This window comes from Kogia breviceps, chromosome 17 (assembly GCF_026419965.1).
Source record: "Kogia breviceps isolate mKogBre1 chromosome 17, mKogBre1 haplotype 1, whole genome shotgun sequence".
NCBI classification, from domain to species: domain Eukaryota; kingdom Metazoa; phylum Chordata; class Mammalia; order Artiodactyla; family Physeteridae; genus Kogia; species Kogia breviceps.
Window position 1 is genome coordinate 34,774,293 of NC_081326.1, and position 14,382 is coordinate 34,788,674.

Below are 14,382 nucleotides of genomic sequence, written 5' to 3' on the forward strand. Positions count from 1 at the left end.
TATGAACTGTGTTCAGCTGTGAAACATGTAGTGCTTTGTCTTTTGATCCTTGCTATTCCAAGTGTCAGGAGTTTTTTTCTCTTTTTTCCCAACCTTCCCACTCTACTTCTTATCCACGCTTCATGTCACAAATCTCTCATTACCCTCTCCCCATCCCATTATAACATTTGAATAAGGAAAGCAAGTTGCAGAGTGTAATGTATGATAGGACTTTTGTTAAAATACTGTTTTCTGTACATTTTCTATGAGTACATCTGTATTTATTAAAATACATAGAAAAAAAATCTAGAAGGTTACACATCAGACCTCTAGAGCAAGCACTGGGATTGGCAGGGGAACTTTAGATTATCTGTAATATTTTAACTTTTTTATAGAGAAGAATGTTTTTATCTGTTGCTCCAGTTAAATGTGTGTGTGTTTGTATGTACACATTTTTTTTTTTTTAAAGCTGGATAAATAGAGCTCCTATACCCTTCTAAAGATCTTAGCCATTTAATGCTTCGCTGGTGAGCTGGTGACTTAGCACATTAAGACCTCACTGGTGGAGTGATAAGTTAAAAAGTTTGGATTAGCTTGGACTTAAGTATGACTATGATGTTGCTTTAAGGCCTAGGACAACTCAGTCCTAATATATAGTACTTTGAAATCAGTAAGTAAAGTTTTTAGATACTTGGCATGTAGTTTTTAAATAGACTTCAAAGAAAAATTTGAGGGCTTTCTTTTGTCCTAGTACAGAGCTAGGGCTGTACGCACAGATGAGAAATAATATTTGCCTTTAAAGGAGTTCACAATATAGAAAATTCTACAAGTGATGATATCATCAATATGATAATGCTTGTGGGAGAAGGGAGAAAAATGTTTTTGAGAATCTTATATTTCATCCCCATAATAAATGTAAATTAGTCCTAATTATTAGGAATTAACTTTCCTACACTGTCCTCTTCATAGGACAAAAAAGCTGCACTGGAAAAGGAGCGGGAAGAAAGAATAGCTGAAGCTGAAATTGAAAACTTAACTGGAGCTAGACATGTAGAAAGTGAAAAACTTGCTCAAATATTGGCAGCTAGACACTTGGAAATTAAACAGATTCCATCTGATGGCCACTGTATGTATAGAGCCATTGAAGATCAACTGAAAGAACAGGACTACAGTCTGACTGTGGCTGCTTTAAGATGTCAGACTGCTGACTATATGCAAAGCCACGTGGAAGACTTTCTGCCATTTTTAACAAATCCTAATACAGGAGATATGTATACTTCAGGTAATTTATTTTTCTTTACTATGTCTTGTGGTTGTGGTGGTTGTTAAATAAAGTGCTTCCTGGGGGCTTCCCTGGTGGCGCAGCGGTTGGGAATCCGCCTGCCAATGCAGGGGACGTGGGTTCGTGCCCTGGTCTGGGAAGATCCCACATGCCGTGGAGCGGCTGGGCCGGTGAGCCATGGCTACTGAGCAAAAAAAAGTGCTTCCTGGAACTGATAATAAGAATAACCTGAATGGTCCTTATGGGGGAAAAAAATCTCAACATTTAGGCAAAATTATTTTCTATAACTTTAATAGATACTAGCACATTTTGCTTTATTAAGATCTTTTAAGTACTTAACTATTTTGTAGTTAAAATATATTAATCTTTTATATAAGATAGGAATAGGATTCATTATTACTATCTTTAAAAGTGTGTTAATAGGGCTTCCCTGGTGGCACAGTGGTTGAGAATCCACCTGCCGATGCAGGAGACAGGGGTTCGTGCCCTGGTCCGGGAAGATCCCACATGCCGCGGAGCGGCTGGGCCTGTGAACCATGGCCGCTGAGCCTGCGCGTCCGCAGCCTGTGCTCCGCAACGGGAGAGGCCACAACAGTGAGAGGCCCGCATACCGCAAAAAAAAAATAATAATAATAATAAAAAAATAAATAAAAGTGTGTTAATAAGTTCTATTTCACAAAGTTATGCTTTGACTAGTCTCTGGAAGTATAGGACCTGAAAACCACCAGTATAGAATGATTAGGAAAACTAATTCCTCCTTTTATCCTGTAGTTTGGGAGATTTAATTTTATTCTCAATAAGCCATAATATTAAGGCAAAATATGACTTTGCAAAACCTAAAACAGATGAGTTAATAACCTGCCTTATTATTCTCTATAATACCTTTGATAGTTGGGAAGGTAAAAAAAATGTACAACTAGCAAATAAAAAAGAGAGCAAGTGAAAATCTGAAAAAGTTTCTTAAAGAGAAAGGGGAGTAAGGGAGAAAGTTAGTCCTTGAGATAAGACAGCAGGTGTGTCAGTATCCACTGGGAGCAAGTCATATGGCCAGGATGTATTGAAGAGGGAGGGGATGGTTAAGATTGACTTGTTTAATGGAGTCCCCAACTGCTAGTTCTAGGGCAGTGGAGAGGAGGTGGCAACTCTGCATGGTGAATCAGAGAAAAAGACAAAAGACTTAATTACCTTCATTCCTTTAGACAATATTTATTGAAGGCCACAGTGTGGCAAGAACTACTCTAGGCACTGTTTTGAGCACTGGATATGAGACAGTGAATGAGACAGATCCACAGGACATATTTTCTCCTAGATGACCATAATTCTTTCCCCTTCCTCTAAACAGGAAATTAGAGGTATTAGTTTCCCATTTTAACTTTCTGTATAAAAGTGTGTATGCTCAAGATATGCCATTTAACTCTGCAATTAGGTCTTTTATGTCCTCTCAGGACTGATCTAGGAAGACCTTTCTTTGACTAGAACTGATACTGATACAAATAAAGTAAATGTTTCCAAAATATGTGAAGGCACTATTTGATGCTATCACTGGGAAAGGAGTTTCAACTCATTTTACTTTTACTCTGATTCTCTTCTCACATTTCTTACAGTGTCTTACAGTGACCTGATATTATAAAGGATGCATTTTTTAGTCTTTCAGCATATTCTTTCAGATGCAGATTTGGACTTTAAAATGTGAATATGGTGGCAATTTTGGGGTCATTCCTTGGGTCAAGAGAGAGGTAGGCTTATAATGTAGTTGAGGTCGCAGGGCCTTAGGTTGAGGGAGAGAAGCAGAGATGAATTGCTTTGCTCTTCAATGGAAAGTTTGAGTGAATTAAGTTTGGATTGGGAAATGGATTAAATTCTGGAGAATATAGGTAGAGAGGAGGAAGTTCATAACTTGGGCAGTTTCATCAGAAATTGTGGGAGGTATAAAAGGGATCTAACATGAGTTCTAAAAATTATTAAGTGCTATATTCTGATCTATTTTCTGCAGAAGAGTTTGGAAAGTACTGTGATGATATCATAAACACCGCTGCATGGGGAGGTCAGCTTGAGGTAAGTTTGTTTGTTTGTTATTCATAGTGGCATTGTTAAATTATTTTTAAAAATCCCTTCTGTAGTTTTCAGACATATTTTTCAGATGATCCAAATTTCCCTCTCAAGATTCCTTTTCTTTATATATTTGCTGTTTCTTTACTGATGAAGCATTGAAAAAGGGAGTTAATATTCTTAGGCCTTTAATTTAAGTATGTACCTTTGGGAACTGAAGCACTATTTCATTTTAAATAGCCCGGTGTTTGATCATTGTGTTGGTGAGGCTACTGTTGCATCTGCGTATTTCCATTTGTGATATTGCTACTGGCCATATATTTGAATTTATGGACCTATGAAAGTGAAGATTTTACTTAAGTAGAGTAAAATTTACCCAAGTGGCTCAACTGATGAAAATCACTATTGGAAAAGTAATATCTCTTACATCAGAAATAGAAAACAATATTTTAATGTGAGAATACACATCAGATCCTCCCACAATACATCAATTATAATTGTGTCTTGAGTCCCTAGTTGATACTGACTGACTTGAAAGCAGTATATGATGCATTAAAATTCACTTGTAAGAAAACAATATATTTAGTCACTTGGGAGTTAATCACGATTTTTTTAAGCTATAATTATTTATCTTACAGTTAACTTTGTTTCATTAAAGCAAAATAAAACACCTAAGTGGTCCAAGTGGTGATAAGATAGCCTGGGGTATTAGAAGTCAGGGAGTAAGAGGGAAAGACTTGGGGCTAGGTTGTGGTTTTTCCTTGGACTTCTCAGTCTTGTGACTTTGGGGAAGTCAGCCAACCTCCTGAGCTCCATTTTCCTTATTGAATGGGGTTAATAAAACCCCTATGTGTATATGGTAGGCCATTTGTGGATATTAAATAAGGCAAAGAGTATATGCCTAGAAGTTTGTAAGCTAAAGTGCCAGATAGATGAATCTAGCAGTATAATTAATATTATTGTGTAATTATGATTAGTCATCTTAAATAGTTTGTGGCTCTATTTCACTTCAAGAACTATGTTGTTTGGAGATATGACATAATTGCTTCTTCGAAGTCTTTTTCTTAGCAGTGCTATATTTGTACCTCTTCTTAGCCACCAGAGGGAACTGTGTCCACTTGTTTTGTATGCCTCTCCTGGGTCTCTGAAACTCTGTAAGGTTAGCTTTGTGACTAGGAGTAATTAAAGATGCTTGAACTTTTTAATAAGAATCGCAAATTAATTTGAGTTCTAGAGACCTAAGTGACTCTTTTTAAATTGAGAAAAACCTTTTAAAACATCTTTTGAAGGACATTTTCTCATAAATTGTTTGTGAATTCATTTGAAATAAGAGTTGCTGTTTTCACAGTGGGGTAAATTTAAATTATTAAAGAGAAATTCTTTGTATGATTTCTGAAGACTTAGATGGGTGTTAAGATTTCCAGAGCTTGTTTTGCACCCTCCATTCCATGCTAGCTTTTAAAAAATGTTATTTTAGGTATAAGAAAAAAGTGCCCCAAAGGAATATTTTATGAGATGGAACATGGGATTAAATTTGCCACTGTGTAGCACAGAACCTTTTCCATATTCTTGAATTAATTTCTTACCTTCGTTTAAAATTTCCTAAAAGGTCCATGTTCTGTTATAATGGGGCAAATAAACAGATCAGGGCATTATGACTGAAAACTGTTAAATGATTAATTTGTTTATGAACTTGAGCTCTTGAGTCAGACTTCTCAGTTCAGTTGCAAGTCATTTTATTTCCTTGTGCTTGACTTCTCTTAACCTTTCTCCACCTGTAATTTTAGTCTTTAAAATATATAACAGTAGTACCTATCCCGTAAGGTTATTGTGAGGATTGAATGAATTAATACACATAAAGCACTTAGAGTGCTTGGTCAAAGTAAGTCTAAAAATATGTTACTACCAATATACATTATTAACTATTATTCATCCAACTTTAAGATCTAATTTTATACCATGTGGCATGAACTTTAAATTGTATGTTAATCAGTTAGAAATTCCATGAAAGGATAGTACAGTTCATAACCTAACTCATTCTACTCATGCCTTGAAAATTATAGAGCAGTTGTTCTCAGCATTAGTACAATAGAGTCATCTGAAAAGCTTTTAAAAAATAAACCTCTTATTCTTTCCTGCTTCCTCTGTCCTTCCCCCAGCCCCTCTCAACTGTAATTGATTTGATCTGGTGCCTGAGTAACAGTATTTTTAAAAATCCTTTATTATGGAAATTTTCAAGGCATATTCAAAAGTAGAGAGACTAGTATAATGAATTCAATTTACTCATCCCCTTGCTTCATTAACTATGGCATAGATATTTCCAAAAAGCTGTTGTACATCCAGGGCTTGAAACTTGTACATTTGATTTAGTAAACATTATATTTATTTGATTTTTAACAAATATGTATTAAGTGCCCACTATGTGCCGGGCTCTTGGTGTACCTTAAGGAACAAGAGTAGATCCCTGCTCTGACTGGTTGCCCTATTCATGCATAAATTTAGTAGTTTATGATTTGAATAAGATTTACCTCTTTATTTCCCTTACTAATATATATATATATATTTTGTTTGTTTGTTTTTTGGTTTTACATTTTCTCTTTTGTAGCTAAGAGCCCTGTCTCACATTTTACGAACACCAATAGAGATAATACAGGCAGATTCTCCTCCTCTTGTAGTTGGTGAAGAATATCCAAAAAGCCCATTAATACTTGTGTAAGTACCTAGAAATTCCTACTGTTAATGTTTTTCATGATTAAGACAAAAAGGATTATGAAAAAATTTTAGGTTATATATGTTGATTAATCGAAACAAGTCCATCTTCAGAATTAATTATGCTTATTTTATGTAAAAGGCAATTACATAATTAGAAAGCATTGTCAAAATATGTGATTTAGATAATTGTTTAAACCTCTAGTGATTTAATCTTGTATATGAGTTAAGAATAAAGTCATTTCTAAAGGTTACAAAATTTTAGGATTAGTTCTCATGTTGTTCTGGTTTGACAGTAATGCTAAAAGTTTCAACAGGTGTAAAAGCTGAAATACATTCATGTTGCCTGATTGTTTATTCCTTAGATATTTTTTTCTTCATATTGTAAAAACATGTTACATAATTGAGAGTTCTCTGAAACAGCATGGAGAGTTTGCCATTGGCTTTAGTGTTCATTAGCTAAGCCTACTAAGGTAGTCATTAATGGCTTGGGTTTAGGTAATAATTTAAGCTTGTTGAGCACTCAGCATCTCAATTTTTCCTTTTTCACTCCAATGATTGTATTTTACCTGACAAACTCAGCAGACAGAGTTATTGAACAAGATCTTACTGACTGTGATGCTTTTCAAATGGTGTTGAACTTTTAATAATGAAGTCTATTGAATGATACCCTGTGAAGTGATTAATTCAAAGTACTTGGTTTTATATATATAATAATATATACAGTGAATTGAATTACTTTTATCTAAATTACTTATTTCTCCTTTTATTTCAGTTACATGAGACATGCATATGGCTTAGGAGAACACTACAATTCTGTTAAACGGTTGGTGAACACAGCTAGTGAAAATTGCAGCTAGTCTATAAAATGTTGCTGTTATGTTTTAGTACAGTGTGCTGATCTGAGTATTAATACCAAGTGTTGGATTGTTCTAAATGTTTCTGAAAAAAAACAACTACCTTAAATCAGTTTTATGGCAAAGCTACTAACAGTTTTTAAAAAAATGTGTCAAAGATAAACTTTCACCAATGTCCCCTTAGTGGTGTTTTAAAAACATTTGTAAGTCACTTGTGGAGAACATCATTTATAGACCAAGATGGTACCGTTTGCTGATATTTTTATTAAATATAGGATCCTGAACATTCTGTTCTGTGTTGAAATAGTTAAAAAAATTTTTTTCTCCCTATTACTGAAAGCTTTTGGTAACCGTGTCAGTGTAATTTTTCTTGAAGAAGTGAAATGACTCAGTCTCTTTGACATTACAGTAATGTGGTGATGGTGATACAAAATATAATGAATGTTTATAAATGAACGTGATTGCAGTAACTTTGGTGTTGATGGGATTAATGCTCTGACGCTTTTTATATAACCCCATCAAAGTGCAGCTAAGAAGCTTGCTTTAATAAAGAATTTAAAAATATTTATTCAGATGGGAATCAGTTGTTATGTTTTAAGAAATGAGACAAATTCATAGGTAAATATGTTTCCAATCAGATTTAAACCTCTAAAGAAGTACAGATGTCTTTTATTTGTATATAACTTAAAAAGACTCAGCAGATTATTGCCTTTCTAATTCATTTGCTATTCCTTTCTGTTTCTTAACTTCAGAATGGTTGTACCATCATTTCTTGATTATCTTCTGAACTATAAATTTTTATATTCTTTGTTGTGTTTTCTCCATCATTACTCAGCTGCTTTGCTTTCCTTGTAGTCTTTTCCACTAAGAAATAGTTTTTAGTCTCTCTTATTCTTTAACTTGTGAAAATTGAAGGAGTAGCAATATAAAAGGGTCCAAGGCCAAATTTACTACAAATTCTTCCTCTTTTACAATTTGTCTTACAATATCTCTCCCTTTGCTTCATTCTCTAGGATTAGAGAATGCCTTTGTTAACTTGTTATTTTGTTAGCCTTATTAATGTCACCTTTCCTCAAATATTTGAGAATATTTGTCTCAAGTATTTGGGCATTTTTTATGTGGCTGAAAGCCACTGTTGAGCCAAGACTGTATAATAAAATCAGTACAATACTTTTCAGTTGAATGATTTGTCTAGCTCAGATTTTAGATTACTTGTAACAATATTCTAAGAAGATAGTACCCATATGTACAAATGTGTCTGATAATTTGTTATGTAAGGGGGTATTATAAAAATGAGACCTTTCTGGTTTGTTCTGTTTTTCTCAAATAAGAAAATAACTAGTAAGGTTTTGCATCAAGTTTATAAAATTTGAATTTTTTTCTTCATGAATGCAACTAATTTTTATAAGTAAATATTGGGTTTTATAATATTAAAAACAGGGTATCAGTATCACATGTCCAGCAGGTGACTGTGTGGGAACATGGCAGGAGCTGTTGTGGTCATCTAGAGCAAATAAGTACTACATGAAGGTATTCAACTGCCAAAGATTACAACCATTCTGCTTTCCAAACAAAATATATTCTGAAGGCTGCTTGCTTTGTAATCCTTGATCTGAATTTTTTTGGGGGTCTGAAATTTATAAAAGAATGAAATTGTAAGATACTAAGTAGCTTGGCTTTATTTTGAAGTGATCTGTTACTTTAAAAGAGAAGCATTAAGAAGTAATAAAACAAGATACAAAGAAATCTAGTTATTATAAATTCCATCTATATTTAAAGTATTCTAAAATAACTTATTGGTAGCTATTTTTTTTCTAACAGGATGAGCAGAATTTTCTTGATTGTAGATATATTTTTAAATTTTTATTATTTTTTATTTTTTAAATGGCCAATATGGTAATGAACAGGATTTGTATGGTCAGCTTCTCTTCTTTCTTAAAACTTGAGATAAAAATTATTTTACCTGTAACCTCAATACTAAAATTAAAGTCTTTTAAAAATGGCAGATGTTAACTTAATAGCAGCATATACTAATTTAATTTGCTGTATGATGCTGCTCTCTTAGGGAAGTTTGATAAGCTTTCTTTTGTCCTAACTCAGAAAAGTATATGTTAGAGTTCTGGAATATGTCTTTAGCCAAGAACTTTATCCACTTAAATATGTTTTTTAACTTATATAAAGCAAAAAAGAATGTGTGTAACTATAGTGAGCAATAAAATTTTGTTCATATTATCTGATGTTTGCTAAAAGAAAAATAAAAGATGAAAGAATTAAATCAACATTTGTTCAAATTGTTATTCTTTAATAATTTTAGAATTTAGAAGTAGAGAAAACTTGTTTTAGAATTTTATTCAGCCTTTATTTTATCCTCATATATAATTGAAAATAATAGTCACAGATTCTAATATTTATAACATTTATATTATTTTATTATTTTAAAATAATAAAAGGCAAATTAATTAGAAAAATATCTAAAACTCTTGGGTGTTAAAGAAGAAAAGAAAAATGAATAAACATTTGTGTGTAAGAATATGAAGCAGTAAGAAGGAAATCTGTGTACATTAGTGCTGCCACATATTTGTTAATACATTGTCTTGGTATAGGTTGTCATGAACTAGTTGAAGGACAGTTTTTTTCTGAAATTTTAGTTTGTAATTTCATACTGTTTTTACTTTTACTGAACAAATGAGAGAGAGATGTTTCTTCATGTCCATGTGTTTTTACATACATTGATTCTTCTAAGTCTTGTTTGAAATATATCTTTCTCTATCTTATGGAAAAAGTAGAACTCACAGGGTTTCTAATTCCTTTTTTAAAGTAAGTTTTAGAAACATCAGTTCTTGTTCTTTACCCCATCTTGTTCCCTCCTGTAAGGCCTTTGAACTGACATTCGGAGTTGGGTGCAACCTGCTTCACCTAGCTTACTGTCCTGGTCTCAGCTTAAATAGCACCAACCTAGGTAAGCTCCCCAGAGTTCTCCTACCTGGCCTGGGTTAGGTACCCCACTTGATGCATGTTGCTTTGTAGTAACTATACACTTATAATTAGTTATTTACATTTAGTTGTCCATTATTATTATTGTTGTTATTATTTCCACTTAGTCTTTAAGTACTTAGAAACAAAGACTTGCTGGTTACTATCAAAATATCTAGCACATTGCTTGGCCTATATATGAAGTACTTAATGTTTGTTGATAGTTGTAAGATCAGCTGAGAGGATAGGATATGACTCTGAGGAGTTTCATTAGGCTAATGGGCCGTTAGGAATAGAACAAGATAGTGACTTAGAATTCTGCTTGCTCACAGAAGGGCTGCTTTCTAATTTATATTACCCTTGGATGAATTCTTAAGTCTTCCGGGTAGTTGAAAGGAAGAATGGAACCCAAGAGAGCTTTCTTTTTTCTTAACTTCTGGTAGTGTGTTACAGTTAATTTACCTTCATGTGTCAATTAGGACAATTTGATTTTAATGAATCTAAAAAATATAATGGTCCTCTAAAATAAGTATATAGACCAAAAAAAAAAAAAAAAAGAAAAGAAAACCTTGGTTAATATACTGACCAAGAAGAAGTTTACAGTTGTCTTATTTCAGTGTAATCCGGATGACTAGTATACCTTACTGAAACAAATTACTGCATTTGTACAAGCCTGCTGAATTTATTATTTTTCTGAACAGGAATGATTATAATCTTTCTCCTGATTTTGCTTAAAATACCAACCCCTGCCTTCTGTAAGGACTAAGTAAGTCCACTTATATAAATAATTTAGTACACTGCCTGACATAGTAAATTCTCAGTAAAAGTAGTTATGTTTTCTTTTGTACAGCTTCACGTAGACATTTAAATCAGGATCTTCACCTTTTTTTTTTTTTTTTTTGGCGGTGCGTGGGCCTCTCATTGTTGTGGGCCTCTCATTGTTGTGGCCCCTCTCATTGCGGAGCACAGGCTCCGGACGTGCAGGCTCAGTGGCCATGGCTCACGGGCCTAGCCGCTCCGTGGCATGGGATCTTCCTGGACCGGGGCACGAACCCGTGTCCCCTGCATCGGCAGGCGGACTCTTAGCCACTGTGCCACCAGGGAAGCCCAAGATCTTCACCTTTTGTTAAATCTAAAGTGTGCAAGCACTACTCTGGGACTGATAGAAGGAGCTAATATAAGCCTGTTGCACCAAGGATTTGTCTTCCTGCTGTGTATTAGGTTGAAGTAGTGATGGATAAGGAGGAGGATAGTGGAGCTAAGGTCCAGCAGGGGCTGGTATGCCCAATACCCTGTTTTCACAGATAATGGGGATGAGACTTGAAGAGGTTAAGAATGAATAACTTGCTAAACCATATGGCTAGTAAATGGCAAGGCTGACCATAGAAGGCAGGCCTTTGAGAATCCAAAACCCTTTAAATCAAAACTTCCATTTCCATATTTAAACAGAAAACCAAGAGAAATACAATACCCTTGTTTATTACAGAAGAGAGAATTTCTACAGTAGATTTCTAGTACATGAAGCATCTGCTTATGTTTGCAAACTTTTACCTTGGGACTATCTGTGCCCCAAGTCTCAGACCACATTTTAATCACAAAATAAGCTTGCCAAAACAAATCAAATAAGTGTATTGGTTTCTGCCAAAACCTGTATTTATGAACTCCAGTTTTCCATGCATTTTTATAGCATTCAAAGCCTTTTTAATTTGTCATAGGGACCCCTATAAGAGTAGGAATTACCCAGGTTCTCTGTATTATAGAGTATTAATAAATGGAACAAGCCCTCTCTCTGTTAATAAAATTAATGAATTTTTTTACTTTAAGGTCCTTGAGATTCCAGAATGCTGTATAGTTTAGCATTCTTATAGCACTTTATACTTCCACAGTAGTTTACAGTCATTAGTTAGATATTTCTCATACATCTCAGTGGAATAGTTTGGTATTCTTTCTTGTTTTTTTTTTTTTTTTTTTTTTAACATCTTTATTGGAGTATAATTGTTTTACAATAGTGTGTTAGTTTTTCCTTTACAACAAACTGAATCAGTTATACATATACATATGTTCCCATATCTCTTCCCTCTTGCATCACCCTCTCCCCCACCCTCCCTATCCCACCCCCCTAGGTGGTCACAAAGCACAGAGGTGATCTCCCTGTGCTATTCAGCAGCTTCCCACTAGCTATCTAATTTACATTTGATAGTGTGTATATGTCCCTGCCACTCTCTCACTTCGTCTCAGCCCACCCTTCCCCCTCCCCATATCCTCAAGTCCATGCTCGAGTAAGTCTGTGTTTTATTCCCATCCTACCACTAATCTCTTCATGACATTTTTTTCCCTTAGAGTCCATATATATGTGTTAGCATACGGTATTTGTTTTTCTCCTTCTGACTTACTTCACTCTGTATGACAGACTCCAGGTCCATCCACCTCATTATAAATAACTCAGTTTCATTCCTTTTTATGGCTGAGTAATATTCCATTGTATATATGTGCCACATCTTCTTTATCCATTCATCTGTTGATGGACACTTAGGTTGCTTCCATGTCCTGGCTATTGTAAATAGAGCTGCAATGAACATTTTGGTACATGAGTCTTTCTGAATTATGGTTTTCTCAGGGTATATGCCCAGTAGTGGGATTGCTGGGTCGTATGGTAGTTCTATTTGTAGTTTTTTAAGGAACCTCCATACTGTTCTCCATAGCGGCTGTATCAATTTACATTCCCACCAGCAGTGCAAGAGTGTTCCCTTTTCTCCATACCCTCTCCAGCATTTATTGTTTCTAGAGTTTTTGATGATGGCCAATCTGACCGGTGTGAGATGATATCTCATTGTAGTTTTGATTTGCATTTCTCTAATGATTAATGAGGTTGAGCATTCTTTCATGTGTTTGTTAGCAATCTGTATATCTTCTTTGGAGAAATGTCTATTTAGTTCTTCTGCCCATTTTTGGATTGGGTTGTTTGTTTTTTTGTTATTGAGCTGCATGAGTTGCTTATAAATTTTGGAAATTAATCCTTTGTCAGTTGCTTCATTTGCAAATATTTTCTCCCATTCTGAGGGTTGTCTTTTGGTCTTGTTTATGGTATCCTTTGCTGTGCAAAAGCTTTTAAGTTTCATTAGGTCCCATTTGTTTATTTGTGTTTTTATTTCCATTTCTCTAGGAGATGGGTCAAAAAGGATCTTGCTGTGATTTATGTCGTATAGTGTTCTGCCTATGTTTTCCTCTAAGAGTTTGATAGTGTCTGGCCTTACATTTAGGTCTTTAACCCATTTTGAGTTTATTTTTGTGTGTGGTGTTAGGGAGTGTTCTAATTTCATACTTTTACATGTAGCTGTCCAGTTTTCCCAGCACCACTTATTGAAGAGGCTGTCTTTTCTCCACTGTATATCCTTCCCTCCTTTATCAAAGATAAGGTGACCATATGTGTGTGGGTTTATCTCTGGGCTCTCTATCCTGTTCCATTGATCTATATTTCTGTTTTTGTGCCAGTACCATATTGTCTTGATTACTGTAGCCTTGTAGTAGAGTCTGAAGTCAGGGAGCCTAATTCCTCCAGCTCCATTTCTCGTTCTCAAGATTGCTTTGGCTATTCGGGGTCTTTTGTGTTTCCATACAAATTGTGAAATTTTTTGTTCTAGTTCTGTAAAAAATGCCAGTGGTAATTTTATAGGGATTGCATTGAATCGGTAGATTGCTTTGGGTAGTATAGTCATTTTCACAATGTTGATTCTTCCAATCCAAGAACATGGTATATTTCTCTACCTATTTGTATCATCTTTAATTTCTTTCATAAGTGTCTTATAGTTTTCTGCATACAAGTCTTTCGTCTCCTTAGGTAGGTTTATTCCTAGATATTTTATTCTTTTTGTTGCAATGGTAAATGGGAGTGTTTTCTTAATTTCACTCTCAGATTTTTCATCATTAGTGTATAAGAATGCCAGAGATTTCTGTGCATTAATTTTGTATCCTGCAACTTTACCAAATTCATTGATTAGCTCCAGTAGTTTTCTGGTAGCATCCTTAGGATTCTCTATGTATAGTATCATGTCATCTGCAAACAGTGACAGCTTTACTTCTTCTTTTCCTATTTGGATTCCTTTTATTTCTTTTTCTTCTCTGATTGCTGTGGCTAGAACTTCCAAAACTATGTTGAATAAGAGTGGTGAGAGTGGGCAACCTTGTCTTGTTCCTGATCTTAGTGGAAATGGTTGCAGTTTTTCACCATTGAGAACGATGCTAGCTGTGGGTTTGTCATATATGGCCTTTATTATGTTGAGGAAAGTTCCCTGTATGCCTACTTTCTGCAAGGTTTTTATCATAAATGAGTGTTGAATTTTGTCAAAAGCTTTCTCTGCATCTATTGAGATGATCATATGGTTTTTCTCCTTCAGTTTGTTGATATGGTGTATCACGTTGATTGATTTGCGTATATTGAAGAATCCTTGCATTCCTGGGATAAACCCCACTTGATCATGGTGTATGATCCTTTTAATGTGCTGTTGGATTCTGTTTGCTAATATTTTGTTGAGG

The 14,382-nt window shown here is 34.6% G+C and overlaps 1 protein-coding gene across 2 annotated transcripts in view; it reads left to right on the forward strand.

Annotated features, from left to right (window-relative positions):
- The window catches only part of OTUD6B (OTU deubiquitinase 6B), a 49,217-nt gene that overhangs the window by 6,886 nt on the left and 27,949 nt on the right, over positions 1-14,382 (forward strand). Inside the window, exons 4-7 of one of the 2 annotated variants that reach the window (XM_067017131.1) lie at positions 949-1,261; positions 3,255-3,316; positions 5,916-6,022; positions 6,795-6,845. In XM_067017131.1, the coding sequence (XP_066873232.1) occupies positions 949-1,261; positions 3,255-3,316; positions 5,916-6,022; positions 6,795-6,845 (533 nt within the window). Of the gene's footprint in view, positions 1-948; positions 1,262-3,254; positions 3,317-5,915; positions 6,023-6,794; positions 9,156-14,382 lie in introns of those variants that run through there. The other variant, XM_059043475.2, reaches the window with a different exon arrangement.